Source organism: Plectrocnemia conspersa, unplaced genomic scaffold, assembly GCF_051122295.1.
Source record: "Plectrocnemia conspersa isolate PC_06_02 unplaced genomic scaffold, ASM5112229v1 ptg000005l, whole genome shotgun sequence".
Taxonomy (NCBI): domain Eukaryota; kingdom Metazoa; phylum Arthropoda; class Insecta; order Trichoptera; family Polycentropodidae; genus Plectrocnemia; species Plectrocnemia conspersa.
Window position 1 is genome coordinate 30,172,949 of NW_028277169.1, and position 24,103 is coordinate 30,197,051.

Consider the following 24,103-nt stretch of genomic DNA (forward strand, 5'->3'; position numbering starts at 1 on the left):
CCTTGGCCAACCTTGGCCAACTTCCAGAGAGTTAGTGCAGGCATAAGACTTTAAAATTTCCTCGTAACTATGGAAAGTAACTAACAAAGTACGCTTTTCAATTTAGTGGACTTGCCGCACCTTCATAATCAACAAACAAGTAAGCATTAAAAATTACTAGTAAAAAAATTACACTGTTATTAATAGATATGATTGTGAATTAATTTCTAATGAATATTAGTTCTAACTCTTTTTTTAACATGCACAAAAATAAAATAGTAATTATCTAGGAGCTAACTTTGTACATTACATAATTAAAAAAACGAATCAATATGTTACACTTAATAAGTCTATTATGGATCAATAAATGATGGCACAATATGTTTAAAATTCGGCACTTCGATAAACAGTAGCTATCAACGCTCTCAGAGAAACATTCTATATATTATTATTACTTCAATCGATCGATATCTACAGATTTAACCACTATTATTACAAAATTAGCATTTATCGTTATTCACATAACCGTTCATAATAACAATCAACTGTTACACACATTCACCTGATTTATACATCGCAAACGTCCATAAAACACGGTATAAATTTTATGTCACAATTATGCGTCGCCATTGTTTGGGAAGCTTAGTATCGAGGAGTTGGATCGGCGCATGTTCAATGTTTACACAATTTACGATCGACCGATAAAAAATTATACTTCGACACAAACATGTGGGTACAATTAAAATTTTAACTGGTGCTTTCGTGGGAGCTTAAAAAATTAACCACGAATAAAAATTGTATATTATATACAAAAATACAATATAAACAGTTGTAAATTTATCGAGATTAGATCTTGGTTAATTAATTTACATTTTCGGTCGTTGTTGCTTCGGCTCTTTGAAAAGTGGAACTTTCTCACATCCGTCAAGAGGTAAATAGTACGATAAAAGTGAGCTGAGAAAGGAAGCGATTTCCTGTTTCTTAACGTTAAGAATTAATTAAGTGCGTGAAATGCTGTCGGACGTGAACGTTTTGGGTCATTACTAACGCCGTTATGCCTGTATTATATATTTATTATATATTATATTTAAATTAACGAGTAAATTAAGTTTCATAAAGATCTGGGCAATAGGATGGTATTGACATATAAAAAAATCAATCAAAGTCTTTATACATATTTTATATAAATATTTTTAGTATAACATCAAGTTAATTAAAATATTACAATTTAAACAATATTTTAGGCAATTTAATTTGCATTATCGAAATATGTTACTAATTTGTAACACATTAATAATTAAGTTTTTTATATTTAAAAGTATTCATATTACTAATAATGATTGTAATCATCATATAAGTAAACAGAATATGAGTTATATAATACTTTTATATATGTAAATTTTCATTACCAGTTGGGCACATTCTTCGTTGATCTTTGAACGTGTGCTATTATATACTAACGTGTAATAAACGACGTAGTATAACTTGAAAATTTCATCAAGAATATAAATAATATTTTCATTTAGTCAAAATTTAATATAAGATGCGTGCAAGCAAACCCTTCTCCACATATATTTGTATGAATATAGGGTGGTGCAAAGAGACGTTAAAAATGAATTACGACGGCAAAGAGTTGTCACATATAGCGCTGTCAAAAGATATATGTTTCCACCGGGAAATAATTTTGATATTACACAATGTCAGCATACACACATACGGATAAAGAAACAATTTCAGGTTCAAACTATAGTGGTAGATTCGTCTGATCTCGCCAGACGCCTCCGAAGGAGAACAATGCAAGTGGCGTATTCACGCGGCCGGTTTTCGAGAAAAACCGACCAAATTGCCGGTTTTGTACCCTAGATGCATAAGCTTTACTGTGGAACCTTGTTGAAAAATTGGCCGCAATCCAATGAATGGAGACACAAATTGTCACACAAGTACACGAATGTTTTTGTATGATTCTTTTTTGGCCGCCCCCATGCATGCACGCATTGTTGGCACTGAACATTCGTGCAAATTGTGCATAAGATAAATGGAAGTTTGATCAACATAAATACAAGTATAATAACCATACATATAAAAACATTATACATAAAATAAAAAAAATCGAGCGACTTCAACATATGTTTTGTAATTGTTTCTTAAGTAAAATATATGGTTGTATTCTGTGTGAGAACAATTTTTAAAACCCTTTGAAGTACAATAAGAAGAACGTCAGGAAGATACTTTCTTTGTCATATTGCTAAATATAGCTTTGGAGAGAATAATTCTCGTAGTAAATGCATATTGCATTATCTGCTAAAAAGATTAAATAAACAATATGTTTAATATAAATATTTTCTCTGTTGCATTTTTAACTTTATTTTTAAATAATTTATAATTCAATAAAAATTTAATTTCAACTATAATTTTAATAAGCTACGTGTTTCCAAAGAGCAATTCAATCGGTATTTTAAAAACTGTTTATATCAAAATAAAAATAATTATCAATTTATGAAGCTAAATTTTTTTAGAGATAAAGTGATTGCGCATATATTTTTTTAAACTATCAAGAACTTTATATTGTCACTTCCCTGTACTATATTCATACATATTAGTAACTTGCCTAATTTTTTTGTAATATTTGTTGCTTCAAAACCCTAAATTAAAATATTTATTATATTATACATGCTTTTTTTCTTTCAGAAAAAGTGAAACCTTTCCTATTATTTTTTATAACCATCTTAAACTAATAATATTAATTTGTAAAGCAAACATTTTAAATATTTATATTGAAAAATCAAGTAAGGTGAGTTAGGCAACGTATGGAGAGATACTTATAAATGTGAAACACGTAGTTTAATAGTTTCAATACTAAACTTTACACAACAATATATACTTTACTGTGACATTTTTCATATAAATAATAAATTTAAAAGCAAATAAATTAAACTTATAAGTATATTCTACGTTTAATAACACATCAGCTGGATTCATATTAATATTTAAATTATAGTAGACGTACGCTAATTAAAATAGCATTATATTGGTTGACCGAACTTGACCTTTCAATCGTAATTATAAAACCACAAAGCATAGGCAAAACCTAATTTACATAATATAAAATAACTTTGTATATATTGAAACATAATACATATTTCTAAGCGCATTTAGGTATTACGAATTTAACGTATAAAAGCTTTAGCAGAGCAAGTTCGAAACTAGCTCGCTAAATATAAGCGGTTATTGCAATGAAATCTCAGTATAGCGAAGTTCACGGGACCGAAAAAAAAACTCGTTATTAATTACCATATTACTACAGCATCAAAATAACTTTATTCCATAGCCCATTTTTAAAGACACTAAAATTTGTTAAAAATATATTTTATAAGAAAAAGTTTGAGAGTCGGCGAAACACTTTGAATGTCGCTTGTGAACACATCCGGCACACGCCAAGTCAAGTATGAACTGAATTCGTAGAAATAATGTGTCGAGATGTAACGTTATTTTATTAAATTAGGATCAAAATATTTCGTTATACTGAGATCATTTTGTATGAAAGATTTTCGGAGACAAATGAGGAATTTCGTTTCGGTTTCACTGTATTAAGCCTATCAATTTTATTAAATAATAAACATACGAAAGTCAAATGTCTAGATAAAAGTGTGTATAAACACAATACAAAATCAACAGTTTAGAATTATATTGCCATTCGTTTTGGACTCTTGAAATTCTAGTATTCTAAATCCATTGTTTGGCATTGAGAGCACGCGGTTCCGAATCCCGCGAGATTCGCACAAGAAAATGTGGAAATATTTTATAAAAATACAATTTCCGCGTTAAGGAGCACTTTTATCGCGCGCATACATATTTCAGAGGTCCGGGTCCGTAGGTAAAGAAGAAAAATATAACACGTACAGTATATATGTATATATATATATATACATATATACATATAGTACAACCACACCTAGTAACATAAGATACAAATAGATAACGTTGTGCACTTTCAAAGTATTTTCATTTAAGCTTACAGTGATTTTTCCTTGAATTTTAATATCATAAATATTATTATATACTTTGAAATTCAACGAAGAGTATAATAACCATATATTCATTTCTCTAAGAATATTGTATTATTTTATAAAAACAGAATGTTTAAGTCCACACAAATTAAAATAGTCACAAAATAAAATAAATTGCCATGGAAGCTAAAAAGCTCACCATAATTCGTTGGGCGTGATAATAATATTATCGATTTTCATAAAAGCATATTGCATTTCAATTTATTATTGGTATAAAATATTTTTATGTTGTTATTATATGTCAATTTTATAACTTGCATAATAAAAATAATTTCAATAACAGTTATTTTACAACGGCAAACAGTAATCTCAAGAAAACAAAATAGTAATTACTCCATTAAAAAAATAATTTTAACTGTCATTCATATTTTTTTGTTATAATAATATGTTAAGTTTAGTTGGATTTGCATCTGTAGTTGATAAAAAAAAACAGCACTGATTAAAAGTAAATGGAAGTTTTTTAACACCAAACTAATATTTCATTATCATAAGTTAATAAATAAATAAAAAAAAAATTTAAAATGCTTCCGAACAACTTTTCAGATTTTTTTCATGTAGCTTCATCTCCATTTTGTAACTGAATTTCTTTTATACAGATACGTTATATAAGTAGCGTATTGCATTGTAATTCAAGCGCCCCCCTAATTCAAGGGCCCACTTTTACGATCCAAGGGAAAATTGTTTAAAGCGAACAACTGCCGTAAAATGTGCGTCGGCCTCAATAAACGGTAACCACGTTTAGAATTGACCTCCGGGGAAAAATGCATTACGAATATTCGTCGATCATAATAAAGTTCAATGACATTATATTATACATACAATAAATACAGGGCTAGAATTCGAAACTGGTGAAACGATGCGGTTTTATATTTTAATTAATTTTGTATGCGTTTGACAGAATAGTAATATGAACATCGATTGTTAAAAAAACTGTTGAAAAAACCAATGATGAAAGTATAAAGTAATTTAAATAATGTACATATTTTATAATTAAATAGTATATTCAAAGCTATGTATATAATTGAAATAAGTTTAAATTATTGTCTAGAATAAAGACAATTATTAGTTTTATCCAAGGGTACATATATGATTTTTGAGTCTTTAATGGAGACTGCCGGCCAAGGACGAGAGCTTGGCAAACGGCGGTCTGTTATATGTCTCCTTCAAAGTTCACATAAAATATGAAACACTTATGCCAGCGTTTATTTTTATCTAATGAACTCATTGATAGCTCTAGCTCAATAAGCGATTTTGCATTATATCTAACACGATCGCAAAACAGTGTCTTTTCAATATATCTACGAATGCGTGACAAAGTCACAAGGAGCCACATGTGAATAAAAGTTGTACGGTGGTATAATGTAGTTTTTGGTAAAATTTACGAAATCATCATGATGCAAAATCCAAGAAATATTTGTCCACAATTTACTACTACAATAAAATAATTTTTGTTAAGTATATCCGGTAGTAAAAAAATCGTAATATTTTATACTTAAGAGCAATTAGCAGAAATTTGATATTTTATCAAACTTGACGTGCTTTTTAATAGTGCTTTCAATGAAATGATTGAACCATCGCTTGATATATTTACCATGCGCCTATTATTTGTCACCTGTTTTGAAGCAATGTAGCAATTTTTAGTAATCAGAAAAGTTATTTTAATATTGCTTAGCAATTTCTTTCCAAGGCTGTTTTTGTGCGTCAAAAGATATCTTATCAAGTTATTTCCTTAAATGCATTTGTGATGCTAAAGACCAGTAACTGTTTACGCCCAGTTAGGTAGGAGGTTCGACCTAGTACTCAAACGAAGTCCAACTAGGTAAGAGTTGTGCTGCTAATGCGCCGAAACTACTAAGTTTCACGCAGTTACTAAAAGAGTATAATTATTTTATTCTACATTTTTTTTTAATTTCTCATTTATAAAATTTATAATCGTTTTAACTATTTATAAAACCTTCGTTTGAACACTTTTTTTTATTTATTTTTAGGAATAAAAAGTTTAAAACAAATTATTTGAGATTATTGTAAAGCGTGACAAAATGCGTCAGTAATGGTTAAACAGCAAACGCAAACAACGCGCACATTTTTTTTAATGAACTGCTATATTGCATTATATATTATTATAATATTATTTGATAAAAGACGATAAATACATAACTTTGCTTTAGTTTTATAAAATGGAAGTGTATATTATTCTGACAATGCAAGAAAACTGTCTCTATCACAATGAATGCTGACACATAATTATTGTATTAATTATTTTTTTTATTTATATAATGACGCGCAAAACACGACAAATAACTGTTGGAAAACCTAGAACTAGTTAATAGTTGGATAATCGATTGAGAGAGCACCATTTCAAAGTCCTATTCAGAAGATTTTTTATAGAGGGGGAGTCTTTAAGGGGGAAAACCGGCTAAGGCCCAGAGATCAGCGAATAAACTGCTAGTCTACAATTAAATTATGGTTTTAAAAATGCACATGCGATCTTTTACTAACTTTGGTGTATCACAACTGTTGGTAAAGAGAGAGGATATCTCTGATACACTTGTATATATGTGATAAGCCTACTTTAAATATTTTTTTAAGGTTTTTAGATTTTAATTTATCACAGTCATATTTTCTATTGTATTAAAATTCTAATAAATAATAAATAAATTCTGCTGTAAAAATCCAATTCACACATTATTTTCTTATAACACTAATAAACATATAGCCTAGCCTTAATTCATTGTATTATATTTATTAATACGATTACTTTCTCAGTAAATATACAACATTATAATTAACTATCAATATGCAATATCAATTAAATGCCGAAGTACTTTATTGAACAAAAGTAAATACATACACCATGTAAGTTCATGGCTTATATCGCCTTAACAAATTTCCCTTTCGGTCTTTCAACATCCAAATTTTCCCATGGCACAAATGACCAACTTCGCTTATTAGAGCATGTTTTATTGTTCTCGGTTGTACAGTCGACGCAATAAAATTTTATGGAATTGCCGTCCAAATTCTGGAACAATGCGGCGGGCGTCAATGCCATATCAAAGTATTTTACTATGATTAAATTCGTACAACAAACCCCATATATTAGTATATACACATATACAAGTGCCCATGTATTTATTTTTATTTTCTATACATACAAAAAAATGCGTCTGTGAATCGCGGATAAAATCGAAAAATTCGCAAAGTGCGCAGTTTTTTTTCATAGGATTTTATTTCATTGCGCAAATATCTACTCACTCAACGATGAAATTAAATCAAAATGCATTGTATTATTTTTCGTATTGAAACTTTGCAATATAAAAATTGAATGAGGGAATAAAATTGTAAATGCGAATATAAAATTTTGCACAATAGATCAGCAAATGATATAGACGTTGAATTTCAACAGTTTAAAAATAATAAAATTATTACTATGGAATTTTATCGAGTGGCAATAATTGAAAATTCATCGCAGAGAACAATTTTAACTGCCTTATGTCGTGAAAAGTATTGATTTTGTATTTTTTATAAACCGGACAGTTTGTTAATTTATAAAAACTGGCAATATAAAAACATTTTGTTATTTAACACAAATGCACGTAGACAAATATATTTTAATAATAGAAAAAAAAAATTTACTGGCGATACATTTAAAAATTATCTATAGATTTTTAATTGACATAATACATAATATATTTATTATCCCGTTATATAATTTAAGATAAAAGCAAAAATAATGTACGTACATGTGTTCATAATATAATAAAAATAAAAAAAAACGCAGAGTAATTTTTATAACCGTTAAAGTGCGTGCGAGAGCGTGCTGGAAATCCCAAAAGGACACAAGAAGAGTGATTGTCCTTTGCTGGGGTCCGCCCACGTCTCTCTAGGGGAGGTCCAGTTCCAGGACACCGTTTTGATGTTAGGATCATTTATAGTACACCCCTCAGGGAGCAGCCTAATGCGGCTGCAAGTCCGCCCTAATGTCACCTGGTCAGTCTGTCATCGTTAAAACGTCGTGCTAATATTGGCGTAATGTTTTTTTTACAAATTAAACAACACCTAAGTCACTTTGTGGTCATTAGGTACCTACTTTAGCCTTAATCTTTGAAAAATATATTTTATAGAAACATTTAATACTCTATAGATAAGCTTAAAGCGCAATTAGAAAGTGATTTTTATATACATACATATATCGGAAATTTTGTATATATTTTGTGGGTGTGTTCAAGAGGCGATGCAATTGGCATTCTCATCTATGATTCGTTAGATCTGTTTCGAATCATGAATATAAAAGATGTATCACTTGGTAACGGAAAGGCAATTCAGAGCACGAGATAAATCAGTGGATTACAACCGACCACAATACAACTCGACACTCCAGCGAAGACTATACGGCTTAGACTAATCACCTAATAAAGGCAGCTACATTTCCACGTATATATATACATAATATATAAATATATGTGGTATTTTATACGTGTAATAAAATAAACTATTAGCAGCTTCTGCCTCAAAACTGAAAATATATATTTTACATTATCACACATATTAAATTTATTCAATAGTTATGTATACTAAAGGATTTGATTCATAATATTAAGCGAACTTGTAAAAGCATACGAAACATGAAACGTAATATGTTTTCCATTTAATAAACTATAACTCTTTCTTGTAACTAGTTTAAAGTTCAAGTTTATCTACCTTGAAATTCGAAAATGTATTGTCTGAGTTTATACTCTAATGAAACACTTCACGAGTTTATCCGTGATTTAGTTCTGAGCCATTTGTTATGCATAGTGTCTGGTTGTGTTGCTGAAACTAATTCCATATTTCGTAATATTATTGTGTGTAATCCGAGTGTCGTTTATAATTCGAACAGACATGCTCTTCCACACGCGAAAACTTGCAAATGTTGCGTTCTTCCGACATATTCATTCATTAGTTGAAAAATGATTTTTTAAAGCATTATATAGAATGAAATATGCAAAACTAATCATAAATTATTTTTGGCATTAGAAATCTGACGTGCGAGAAAATATTTCATAACGCGTAATTCACGTGTCGTTCATAATTGGGATGGACTTTCGTTCCAAATGTGACATTTTTCGTATGTGCACGTCTCCAGAGAATATATTTTATAATTATCGCGTGAGGTCCGAAGGAGAAGGAGCCCGGAAAGGGATGGGGTTTGAAAAATTACGGTGCCATTGAAAAATGTTTCGAGCCTTTCCGCTACGCAAAACACCTGTGTCCCGGTTTACCTAGGAAGCCCCTTTGTCCCAAATCCCACGGCGATATATTAAATCCCATATGCTTGTGTGCAGTATGATGGTAGTAGTAAAACAATGGTGGTCATGGTGGCGAAAAAGCTGATGATTAATTATTACACAGATTCCGCATCATGCCCGTGACGTGTCACATTAGAGGCAAAACGCATTTTTGTGTTACGAAGAACGAACAGTGCGAACAGAAAAAATATTACATTTGCCATTTTAATAATATTATACTATTTAAAACCCGTTATAAAAGTGAATATAAAATGTTTGTCGGCCGTGTATAATATGACCGAAATTTGCAGAATTCGTTTGTTGAACGAAACAAAATGTTGGAAAGGCCCGCCCTTTATTATCATGTATGCCTATCGCAAAAAAAGTTGCGCGTTGCAACTTTTTTAGAAGTTCAGGTTTAGTTTTTGTATTTGCTGTTTCAAGACGCGAATATTTAATTTCAATTAGTTCATTTATTTCCAGTTATTTAATTTATATGACAATACACCGATACAGATCTGATCTTTATGTATATAGAATTTGTTCCGAACATTATTAGTTATTAATAGCAAACATTATGTACAAAAATTAAAAAAACTTCAATGGCAAATATGTACAAAAACTTAGTTTTAAATATCGCGATGGGCAATTCTACAAATATAAACATAAAAAACAATACAGTTAATGATATCATTGATCGTTAAATTTATAATTTAAAGATTTTTAGATTTGTATAACTTAGTTTTGGTTTAAAAATAAATTAAATAAAATACCAATATTGGTTATATAAGAAGAAAAATATAGTTTTTACTACAGCTTAGATTTAAATTAATTCACTAAGTTACATATGTAGCTAGCTATAAACATAATAACATCTAAAATATGTATTACTGTTAAAATAAATTACAATGGATGTTTAAAAAGTTTTAGAAAAATTGCAAACAAATTTTATATTTCTAATGCTGAAATACACTCATGTTATTTTATAAAAGTATCAAAATTTAACAAGAAATTCTGAATGATTAAGTATTATTAACCATTGGATTGACTAAGAAATGGATAAATTTTTTTATTTTACAGTATCTTTTAAAAGAGCATCTAAAAAAGACAGTTTATCATTTAAAAAAATAGATAGTAATTGTTAACACTTAACAAAATTAAACTGGACCATTAAAATATATATATATATATATATATATATATATATATATATATATATATATATATATATATATATATATATATATATATATATATATATATATATATAAATTTTATATAAATATTTCAATATAAACTAAATAAAAGAGCTCTAAGTATATAAAATTAATTCACAAAAAAACAGCGCGACGATTAAAGCAATTTTTCGCTAAACTATTTCAAACTTTGCTAATAATTCTCATCGAAAAGTGTAGATGTAAAGCAATAAAAAGACACGCTTTCCAGCTGGGTAAAAGTGTCGTAGTCTGCGATATTCGCCAAACTTTAGTCCGACTCAGAGATAAAATATCATATGGGATGAACAAAGAGGACAAAAAAATGTATAATCACCGCGATTTGTAATTGAATGTGTGCAAAATTGCAAAGATGGCAGTCTTCGAATTTATAATGTAATCGTAAAAAAAATTGCTGTAAAAATAAAGGGCGCATACTAAGTTGATTTAATACGCGTAGACGATCTATATTTCATGGTTGTTTATACAGTTTAATGAAATAGTATAAATACTGAGAGGGATGAAAATATATACATATATATATAGATTTTTTAAGCGTGAAAATTTCCATCGGTAAAGTTTTTACCTGGAATTTTACAGCCATTACAAACACGAACTCTCGCGATTGTGTTTGCTCTCGACGGCGCGGCTTTCAAAGGCGATAATTAATTTTGTTATGTTTGAATTTGATAAAATATGCACGTAGAAATAATAAACACAAACTCATAAACATATTTAGGTACACATTTACCTATAAATATATTTTGTAAAGGACATGCAGTCGTTTGAAAACACCGTTTCAAAGTACAGCTTCACATAAGGTAACGTAGATTTATTTAATGTACAGCTCAACAAATCAGTGTATTTAAAAAATTAAAAAAGGTACTGAAGTAGTTTTTTTATTGAGGTGTACTATAATAATAACCCTGAGATTCGAATACTGCCACCATTTAAATATTTTGTAAATGTACAAAGCTACCGGTACACCATTGTAATTTACCTTTTACTAATTATATAGTAACTTCCCGTGAGGCAAAAACCGTTTCGCTAAAGTTACCCAAGTAAAAAATCTCTTAATTGCCTTTCTTAACCAGATTTTAACACCAAACTTATAATGAAAGAGTTTTAAACCATTTTATGAACGGATTTCTTATCACTAGTTAAACTGAAAGAATGTCTCAGATTAACCATTAATAGCTAAAACAAAAACTATGCATTGATTAAAGGTGAAAGCGGCACAATGTGCAACTTTTATATTATATGTTATATTAGTTCATCAAATCATATTTTATATACAAATAAATTTACAATCACTACTAGAAATTTTTATCGTAAATTTAGTAGAAAGAAGTTTATATATGAATACATATTTTTAGATTAAAATCGATTCACCATTAGTGCAGATATTTGATATCACTCCACAACACTTTTTCGAATGAATCATTAGTTTTAATTATAAATCCTTGTTTTTGAGATATTATCGATTCTATTTTTAATAAAATTTTATGTAGTATATGTTTGAAAACATATTTTATTAAATTATTGGGTTTAGATATAACCAGAACGATAAACCAGTAATATAAGTCGTTGACTTATGCCTAAGCGACTTTGTTTCGAATCACATATTATGTTTTATAATTTCTATCATGGTTAGAAGGTTGACATTAGTGAATATTATGTATTTATAATTCCGTTCAATTAACACAGATTATGTTTTAAAAATAAGTCCATAGTGGTTATGAGCTATAATAATGATTTAAAATTAATAAACCACACAAAAATGCCTACGATTAAAAGGGACTTTTTCTCAAAACTTGCGTTAATTTATTGTGACCAAAATGATCATCCATCAACAAGGAAACAAGATAATAGCGTAAAGGATGGACCACACAGAAAAAAATGCATAAATAACACTTTTTTTATTCTTACAGTAAATATTCTCCGTAATTGAAAGAATATTTCTTTGTTGCAAAACGATCACGGTTATATTAAATCACCGTATTTACTGTTGCATATGCAATATGAACTTAGACAATGCCCATCAAGCGAATGTCGCTCTCTAAATGCGTATACCTATTTCGTCATTCTAAGAAGCGACTACAGCGATTAGTTCGCTCCGATGATGATAAAGTATTCACCAGAAGCCACTCGAAAAGACCAGCAGCGGGAAGCATACTGTCGTAGGCGCTTACATACAGGAACTCATTCATACGAGCACCACCGTAGCAGAAAGGGATCAACTTTCGCTGCCACGCCACCTACTAGACCTCTGAGGACCTCCCACGGATATCATCTCTGCGCCAGCTTCTCCACCACTACTCGGAGAAAACATATCGCAATTGTAATATAATATATTAAAACTCTAACTAGATTCCATAAATCTCAAACCTTAAAAAACAAAGACAAAGGCCAAAGGTATGGTGCCTTTTCAAATGGTATCGCATTGACAAGTTACAATTGATTCATAAATTTATAGTTGTTCATAATACTACAGTTACACAAAAGTGTTATTTAACGGAAGACAACAGTGAATACTATATCTACTTCCTTTTTCTAATCGAGAGTAGGGAAAAAAAACCTCTTCCATTTTGATTAGCTTATATAATATAAGCGCATACATAATGCACATAGGGCACTATTTGTAATATACTTATGTAGAAAATATTTATTTAGAACTAACATAAGATATTCCTAATTTGGTTAACATAAGAGTGCATCTGAACCGCACCAACCGAAGCTACGCCAAACATAGCCCGAGAACGTTAACACTGGTCCAATAACTAAGTCCAAAATCCTGAATTCTGTTTTTCAGAAAGGACTGAATTCAGCAAGATGCAGACAAAATTAAAACATTTGCCCATATTTTACGTGATTTTAATTTTTTTATATTACAAATAAATTAAATATAAATTAAATATAAAATAAACATATAACCGCTATGTCAGTACAGTTTCATAAATAACATGAGTCAGTCATTTTAAATCAAAAATAGTTAGCTTTGAAGTGCTATGATAAATTACATGAATGCGACAAGGAAAATATAAAGGTTAAAATATACTTTTGCTATTTTATAAAATCAATTTCAGATACGATTTAGGCCATTTGGCCGCAGTGTGCGCCGGTTGCTCTGACGCAGGGATAACGCTTTAAAGTCCCATTCCGAGCGGCTAATTCAAACAAATTTCGTACTAAAGTCGCTCGGAATGTGATCGTAAGTCAGCGTCTCGTAAAAACGAACCAGAAACATTACGAGCGCCAACAGCCGACCGATGAACGATACGGACGTTATTCTTACTAACGTATCTGATCTGATTTTTCTCCGGCTAAAAGCTTATCGCTGTATATGACTGTGCATATTCAAAATCGGATTATGACTCTTTGGAACCGGGCTTCCCAAATGTTTGCAACTGCGTGAACGGAAAGGCTCACATGACGGCTTCGAAAACGTGACACGTTACACGTATTAACGTACATATTATGATGCATACGTAATGGTGTAATGTGCGTATTGTTTACGGCCCCCTAATGACGTGAATTATTAAATTGTAATGTATATTTGCATAATGACGCATAATACGCGATTATTAACCAATTAGTACGTTTCGATGGTTCTATCGGTTTTTGAGATGATATAATTCTGCGTTTATTCAAAATATTCGTTTTTTAATTACAGAATTAATCATGGCTTCAAATGAATTCTTTTAAAGCAATTTGTAATTTTGTAACATATATTGAGCTACTTGAACATTGTGAAAACTTTTTTGAATATTGTACTATTGAGTTGAAAGAACGTTGTATAAAAAAATGTTCGAAAAATATTAAATAGTCATGTTGCAACATAAGATTTACAGAAATAACAATAATGTTTACAGCTTAATTACATTTAGCAGTAAAAAAAATAAGATAGACTTTAAAGCACTATTTTATTTAGAAAAGATAACAGTTTATATTTAAATATATAATTATAGTTTAGAGTCTTGATTATAGATTTTAAAACATAGAATCTATAGCATAAAATAATTTTTATACCTATAATCTTAAAGTACAATTTAAGTTATCAAAAAAAAAAATACTTCCAAATAAAATTTACTGCATTTAAAAACGCGATGTCATAATCATAAAGAAAAGCTTAAACTTATGTTATCACTTCAGTTGAAAAATATTGTAGAGTGTAATGCCATGATTACCGATTCAGTATTAATTATTTTTGTGTGCATAAATATTCAATCTTTAGATAACATTATTATGCAATAAAATTATCCAAATTTCCTTAAAATTATTTGTAGATAACTGAGTTTTTTAATAACATCATTATAAATAAAAATAAAAATAATTTTATCATACCGAACAGTAAAAAAGCCGTCAGGGCGAAGATCATCGTTCTGTTGTTGTTTATACCTGCGAAAGAATGAGAAGATAATTAATATTAATTCGTCTATAGTGGTTAGCATTAATCAAAAATTTAATTAGACGCTTTTGGGTATTATAATGGGGTCGTTAGCGATCCCTTGGTGAAATTTACCAACGTGATTTTCGTTTATAACAAATGTCGCATATTGAAATTCATGGGGTGGACATAATCATAAAATTAGTTCAGCGATAACCACGGAAACGATTCAAAGGCAATTTAAATCAAGATTGTTTTGAACTTTTTATACCTTATATTATATTAAAATAAACGAAGTTTAATTGAAATAAGTCTTAGAACATATTTCATCTTTAATATCTTATTTAAAGTTGCCTGAAGGTATTGAATATCATAAATAGCATTACCGATTTATAGTATGATTTAAGATAAATAATATTTAATTTAACAAGATAGAGGTAATAATAATATTAATATTTTTTAAATGTATTTTAATTTAATTACATTTAATAAAAAAAGATCTGTCAAGATAAATATATATTTATGATTAATATTTATAACATAAACAACAATTAAAAATGTTAAAACCAGCTAATCTTTAAAAAAAAATAATAAATCCACAGGTTATATGCAATTAAATTAAAAAAATATAATATAGTTGATTTATATAGATATTAATTTAGTTCAAGATTACTTTTATCATTTTATTATTGAAATAGTTAAAATATATTGCTAGTATTGATTATAATAAAATAATATATAGCTCTGTATATTGTATAATAACTCATTTCTCCCATTGTGTAATAATAGTTAGGCAGATATATTCTAAAAGTTTCAAAGCAAAGGAATGAGAGGCAGTTCTAAATCAAATTTAATATACAAGTATAAGAAGCATGAAAGAGAAATTAGGTTTGATGTATGTTAAGCATATATTGATTATTAGTGTATTATTTTCCATATATAAGTTTCATATATAATAAAATAATAGGGTATTTAGTTTTAATAAATTAGCTAATATAAATTAATATAAAAACAATTATATATACAAAATATTATGTTATTTTATATATCATTTTGAACTAATCACATAAAATTGTTGCAAAAATTAAAAAAACATACTAATTTAACCTAAATAGTTATATTTTTATATGAGGTTCCAATATTTAGATATTTTAGATTGTAAATTAACACTTTCTTATTATGAAAATCAAAAAAAAATTTTTTATTGAAATTTTGTAAAAAAGTACAATAAACTATAATTCAAAGTAAAATTATTATTGATTTACTATCTATTGATTAAATGCTACTTATATTTTGTAGTGAAATTATGCAGTTAATAATTTATTTGTTTATATTTTTGCAAAAAAATATCTCATTATTTAATTAACTACAAAAACAATAATGTTTTTGTAGAATGTGTACTTTTTTATAATCGATCAATAATAAAAACATATGTTTGTTAATTAAATAAATATGTGATTTTTTGAAACATATGTTATGACTTTTAAATGAAACAGTGGTTTAAGTCAGTGACTAAAATCAGAAAGACTTGGGTTCAAATCAGTGTTTTTGAATTTATTTTTAAAAGATTTTGATTTGATTATATTGAATAATTTTTCCTAATCTCACAGATAAATATCGTGATAAAAATTGAGATAAAAATTGTAATAACATTATTTAGTAGTTATTGATTGTGTTTACTTCGTTTTAACGCACTATGTTCATGCCTATCATCATGTTGCAATAAAATATTTATGAAAAATATGTAATGTTCACAGAAAATTATACTTTCAAAAGCTTTATATGATATATATGTTTAATAAAAAAAAATCAATAATTATAGTCTAGAATTATAGATTCTGGGCTATAGAAGCTATAATCTTGAACATAAAATATTTTAATACTATCAATGTAAAGTGTAGTATAATATAATTAAGCAGCGTAAAACAATATTTTTGAATACTCATAAATCAAATTTACTTCATCTAAAAAACATGACGTTATAAAAAAAATACTATATTATTTTATCTTATTATTGTAGCACTGAAAAGTAAAAGCTTATATTTTTATAATTTAAAGAGCACTAAAATATTGCTTAGTAATACTATTAATACAAAAAATTATTACAAAGCAATATTTTTAAACTATACTAAAATCCTAATGTAATATAGCTATAATATAATGTATATTATAGTTATGTTACATTAGGATTTTATAAAGCAGTACATATTAAATGTAGTTGTATTTAAATGGTGATTATAATAATAAATGTTATTTAATAAGTGTTTAGATAATCTAAGGGTTAGATCAGAATTAATATTACATTTGAACAAGATGTTTTTTTTTTAAATATCTCATTGAACAGAAGTTAAATTGTAATTACCTTTTCTAGTAAAAAAGGGTGAAGTTAAACTTGGCAGATGTTAATTTAGTACGTTGAAATTGAATTGAAAGACATCTGTTTTTATTCAGATGCATTTAAATTACAGAGTTGTAATCGGCAGGTGTTTGATGAAAGTGCTTTTTTATGATTATATTCTGCATCTTTTACAAAAAACAGCTTCTGAAAAAAATTGAGCTGAATTTAAAATTGTAATAAGAAATAAAGTAGCATATTTTAATTGCTAAATTGCTGTAAATATATATATGAAGGAGAATCTGTGAGATTTGTTGAACTTGAGATATTTGTTATATCGTTGCTATGATGCTACGGAAAAAAACAAAATATTAGTATTATTTAATAATGATATATTTAAATAGTTTAACTGTCGCATATTATTATTTGAGTTAACAATATATATAAAGATTAGAGTAGATTTAATTTTTTTTTTTAATTATAAAAAAGCACTTTGTGTGTTAATAAAAAAGTTACATTATTATATATAATGTATACTAATAAAAACAATAATAGTTCTGCCAAAAAAATTATAGTCAAAGTAGTTTCATAAGTGTATGTATTATATATTGCATGTCATATGCCAAATTAGTTGGAAATTAAATTTTACCATCAATTATTTATTTTAAAATACTCTACACAATATACTCTGAAAATATAGTTAGTAACATGTTTATGTAAATTGTAGCATGTAGAACATTACTTCTAAACTTTATATGTATTATAGATAAGTGTATTTAAATAGGGTTTATTATTTCTATATTTTAACTATAGCTTTTTCAAAATGCTTATATTATTATTGCTGCTAAGTCTAAGTGTATATTTATATTTATTACTTATATTTTGTAAGAGTTAACTACTCAAATATATATTTATAATTTGTATACAATATTTAAATAAGTCGATTTAAATAATTTTTTTTATATATAAAACAATTTTAATCAGACTTACAAATAGCTTTAACACATATGATTAAATTTTGGAATTAAACACAACATGTCTCATTTATTATCATTTAAATTAATTTGATTATTGAAATTGATTATTATTTACTTGACTCACCCTGCATATTGAAATCTGACGTTAACACACACGAAAGTCGCACACATCAGGTTTCTAAACAATCCAGAACGACCGAATCACATCACTTCACAACACAAAATCACAAAAAAATATTTTCTCTCACAACACATCTCGAGTATACACAGTACTACCATACGCGCCAACTTCACTACTCGAGACTCGAAAGCACCAGTCTCGCCGGCATGTCATCTCACCCGGGGTGGTCAGACAGGACTGAAGACAGGTTGCAGTATATTTACACCATGTCACGCGAGAGTGATTCCCCTCCCTGCGTTCCTCACGTCCCCCGCGACCGCTCATCAACTGCCCCATGAATGAAGAAGGATAAAAAATAAATAATTGTCAGTTGACTTGTTGCTTTCTGGTCACGGTCACGTGATCGTCGGTGCCTTTTCGGGTCCAATTGACATTTAGGATAATGATGAATATTTATATGGTGAAAAAGTTATGGAGCGCTCGCAGGAAGTAAGTAGGTAAAACGTGTTTTTTATATATACAGGATGAAAAAAAAACACGATTTTTTAAACGCGGATATCTCATAAACCGTTACGATGATGCTACAGAATAATAAAAATAAATACAGTAGAGTAAATATTTTATTTATTAACTTGTTAAGTGTATTTATTAAACGTTTTAAAGAACTTTTTAAAACCTTTAGACAATATTTTACAGTGTTTTTTTTTTAATATTGATTCAATATTTAATAATAAATTTAAATATACGTATATATAAAAATAGGTAGAAATAAGAAAGTGAGAATTTCTGACACGATATTATATAGGACATAAATTATTCTTAAATAATATATATTTATTTGTATATATCTCATTCCCACTCCGTCTCTGCGTGGAAAAGGTTAAACAACCTACACCATAAACGTTTATATTAACACACATAAAGTCTCGATACAACCGTAAAAAGAGTGCAAAATTTGCATTTTATTCCAACTTTAAAATAATATAAAACATTTTATACAATGTAAAAAGTTACTCGCTGCAAATTATATTTTGATATACACTCACAATATCATGTAACGATACACAAAGAACGACCTTGTTAGTTTGCTTCATAAAAGATACTTTTATAACACAAATACTTTTCTATGAGAGCAAATCCTGGAATTTAGAACCATCGTTTACCCACGTTATGACATGTGGGTGATAAACAATTCTGCGTATGTTATTAAAATGTGTGTATACCAACCGAGCTACTGCATCATTACAGCCTAATGGATAATAGTCATCGTTAATTTCTTTATTATGTTTGCTATTAACTTCCATTTGCAGTATTCAAGATTTTTTATATAGTCTGTAAACTAAAAGATCAAGACCCTTAGATTATGAATGTATATATTATATTAATAGTTTCCTGTTCTCTTCGCATTTCATTTTTCATTTCTATAATTGTGTAGGCTTTTTACTAAATGCAATATGACTTGTAAAGAAAATTCTCATGCCTTTGAATTTTAATATATGCTCAATGAGCACATGCATATTTTATTAAAAATGTGAATGTATACAAGAGGCTTAAAATATAGCTGAGAAAAATGTAAAGTATATTTATATTTAATAAAATATACAAATTTTTAGAGTGCGAGCATTTTTTACCTCTATGTGTACCTAGATCAGCTTATAATTTAAATTAAACTGGTTGTTCTTTTCTTTATTGATACAATATAAATGGGTTTTTATATAATGTATATATAAAACAAAAAAAGCATCTAAATAAAAACCTGCGTCGATATAACGTGCAATAAAATTAAATCATAAAAGCAAAAAAAAGTTTGAAACAATAAATTAAATTTCCTAATCGACGAAAAAAATAAATGATTTAAATTTACATAATATTATTTCCCATTTTATTCTTAAACTGTTACCTACTAAATCACAAGAAACTCATAATGATAGATGGCTAAAATAGTATGTCCAAACCATTCCAAACAGTATGGAGTCTATTATTCCGAGTAGATGGCTACGGGGCAAGAGCTTTATCAGTGGCTCAATATTAAATTTTAATTAATGGGGGTTAATTAACATAAAATTTCGCCGGCCAACGCAGAAAGGTAATTTCGGCAAAGTTCACTCCTAACCCCTCTCTAAGGTTTCAACCCCTCCGATCTATGCCAGAAAGTTTCCCTTGTAAAGAAAATAAGCGTACCCGAATATAAAAGAGGGGTGTTTTATAAGAGCATTAAACATCAAACTCTAATCGCTTTTAATTATTATTATTTTATTGGACCTCGGCTCGACTAGGCCCTGCAAACTTTTTATTGTGTGGACTTTGACAAGTTCAAATATAAATTGTACTGTGCCCGGAGCAAAGCACTTGTGCATTAGGTTTTTAACCCTTCTTTCTATAAATTATAAATCATATTTAACGTAAAGGCTGGTCCAAAAATATCTTGTTAAATAAAAAAAAACGCGCTTCGTTTCGGGATTTAACTGGGAGGGTTGAATGAAAACTTTTGATTGCGGTAATGCATTATTTAATATAGATTATAATGACAAAGTTGTTATTTTTACTTGAATAGTGTCTATGAGAACAAGTACTGCACTTAAAAACAGCTTGACTCAAATTAATTCATGTAATTTATGGACAGCTGCATGCCAGTTAATGATGATAATATAAATGTTTATGATTATATATAATATATATTATGTATATGTATGTAATTATAATGTACTTATAATTGTTTAGGGGGCGTAGCCCTAAGGGTGCTTGACCTCGTGGCCAATGAGACTCTTGTGTGAATCTAGATAAATTGTTTTATTAAGTGATATTTACATTTGACAAATGGACGATTACGGCGTGACGTTTCTCGCGATGAAGGTGAAGGTGGTACAGGTGGTGATGCGGGTAGATGATTCTCAAGGTTCTTGTGGCTGCGTGCGGCGAGTGTCTGATCTTCAGGTCTGTCGGTGAGGGCGCGTAGCTGGTTCCTCAGGATGGCTGCTGGTAGATCGACTGCGTCGCTGGCTCTCTGCTGTCTCCGGCCGTCTCTTGTCTGGTGCCTCAGCCGTCTCGTATCTCATGACGTCTGCCCTCTCCTCATCGGAGTCCAGGCTTATATCCTTTGGGGAGGATGCACGCTAGCTGGCCAATCGCGATTGTGCATCGATCTCCTAGCCAATCACCGCAGTCGCTTCTTGGAACTCGAGAAATCGGATGTTGCATTTTCGAAAGCAAGTTTTTTGCTTGTCTAGACTTTCGAATTCTTCGGAAAGCGATGTGGTGATTTATTGCGTTTTGTCACAAAAGTTATTTTCTTAACGACTCATGTTGTGTGGTCAAAAGAAATCCCTTTTGTGCCATGATATTTGTCTCATTGTTAATGAATGAACGTTTTTGGTCACGGTCATCAACAATAAGACAATTACCCTTTTAAATCTGGACTTATCTGTGTGGTCGCCACAATTGCAATTAAAAATATGCATAGCATTTAACTTTAATTACAGATACTAAGTATATTAAAATTTACATTTATATGTTAAGAGCTACAATAGGGTTATCATAAAATGCAATATAAAAGTTTTGAGAGTTCTTGACTTTACTTCTCAAATTTGTTTAGAATTCTCGAGAATTACAGAGCTACAAAAGTCATTCAATCTTTGCTTGGTGAAATATTCTAGATTTTACAAATATTCAATTAATGACATCAATGTTTGGTTTTTTAAATTATATAATATTTCTTTAATTTCCATATTGAAATTTCGAGCTTAGCTCAGAATTAATACTTTTCAATTGTTTTAACAAAAAATTTAGGGCTATTTCGGCTTTCAATAATAATTGCTAGCTTTTGCTACTTTACAAAAACATTAAAAAAAACTTTTTGGATTATCGAAAAATAAAAATAGCCCTAAATCGTTATGCATTCTGCCGATACCCATGCGTAATTTATTCTTATCGGAGCGGATTCTTAAGTCACCAAAGCAATGATAAAGCCGCCGGCCGGTTATAGTAATAGAAAATCGTAAGAAAATGTTGGTCATTTAAATATACATATTTTTAATATCTGGCACGAGCACATTCAGTAAGGTTTTTTATCTGAGTGTCTTTTTTTTATTACTTAAGCAAAAATAAGGCAAGTTCGAGTGATGAAAATTTGTAAAGCATATTTATCTTTCTAAGACCCCTATTAACCTTCCAAAAAGTATGCATTTTAGCCATAAACTTGCCTTTACTAATAGAGCGTTATAAAAAAAACAGTATTTGTAAACCTTTTATTTTATTTGTAAAAATTAAATTCTTTATAATAAAAATACTTTATAAAATTTTTTGAGAAATGAGAATTCTCGATTTGTAATTTATATTATATAGAAATTCTCGAGAAGAAGGACCAATTATTAAGTAATTGTTTAGCATTAAGTAATCTCCTATGTTAATAAACCTTTTGTCTGCGGAGTTGGTATTTTCTTTTAATAATAGTCGTTTGAATGACCTCATAGTTTACGATGCAGGTGCAGTCATTTCAAAGAATATACATACTAGGTATAAACCCGCCATCATTCATGTAGCAGTTGTTTTAACCTTTTAAAAATAATCGTACAAATTCAATTTTATGAAGTAAAAATTCAAAAATTTTCATATAATATATTGGGCACATAAGACACAATTATAAGACTGACTAACGGTGAATCGTTAGTTTCTAGATCGAAATTATCTCACACTGCTCCAGTTTTTAACGAGCCCGGGAAATTTGGGTATTATGCAGGGTCTAGGGTCAAAGTTTCCCGCATTCCTCGGCGCGGGTCTAGGAAGCCCTCGGTTAACGCATTTAGCGCCATAACTCAATAACGAGTTTGCGTTGAATCCATTTAACGAGTCCAAGTTTCACAATGCAGCACAGGGTAGTTACGGACCCCACTCCTTTGTAGCGAAATGCAGAACAAAGTGAAGAATGGGGTATTATTTATGTTGAGCATGGCGGAGGCGGGCAGCATCCGAATTAAATTTGTCGAAACGTCTACAACGCTCTCCGAAACGTTTCATTTGCATCACAATCCCTTTTAATTCGCAAGCTCCCTATGGGGAATGTATCTTTTATCGGCGGCGCGTATCCGCCGACTTGCAATAAAATAAGAATGGAAAAATAAAATCGGCAATAGAATGGGAGGAGAAGACCCTTTTGATGTGGTATCCACCGTGTACGACAAACATATTATGCCATCGTCGATCCAGATCGTATCTCGGCGAAAACACCAATTATATTGATGTTGAAGCATATTGGTAAAGGTTCAATGCTTTTCTAAGAAGCGGGGTTAAATGCTACGCTTTTTATATAATATTCACACTTTAAAAATTATAATAAAAATCTAGAGTGTAAGAATAAAAAATATTATTTTTGTGGATGTTTCAACGTCAAGAATTAATGCCAGAATTATGTGCCAGTCTATAGTAATCAAAACAACCCCTGCTTTATTTGATCAAGTAAGAAGGTATATTATAATAAAATAATGGAATAGATTAATTGAGAAGATCTTCGTTGGCTGTGCTGTGCTGCTTTTAATTTATAGCAATTAGTGCATAGGTAGCTGTAGGTCCCAAAATTCGTCAACGGTACAATAATATTTTCTTATTATTAAATACAATATTCATATCTTATTTATGATGAGCTAAATCAACAACACCTTCACAAAAAATGTCATTGTACTCAGCGCTTCAAACAATACAAAAACGTTCATAAGACTTAATTACAATTCATGCAATTATCTTACCGTTATAATTAAAGGTATTTA

The 24,103-nt window shown here is 29.1% G+C and overlaps 1 protein-coding gene across 3 annotated transcripts in view; it reads right to left on the minus strand.

Moving 5' to 3' along the window:
• Positions 1-24,103, minus strand: part of LOC148235412 (nephrin-like) — a 630,188-nt gene that overhangs the window by 201,107 nt on the left and 404,978 nt on the right. For 2 of the 3 annotated variants that reach the window (XM_088186959.1, XM_088186957.1), the window contains exons 1-2: positions 18,348-18,440; positions 14,869-14,922 (exon numbers count right to left, since the gene is read on the minus strand). The exons of the other annotated variant lie outside the window; for it this stretch is intronic. In XM_088186959.1, coding sequence (XP_088043085.1) covers positions 14,869-14,922; positions 18,348-18,354 — 61 coding nt within the window. In that variant the 5' untranslated portion in view covers positions 18,355-18,440. Of the gene's footprint in view, positions 1-14,868; positions 14,923-18,347; positions 18,441-24,103 lie in introns of those variants that run through there. 3 annotated transcript variants of the gene reach the window in all.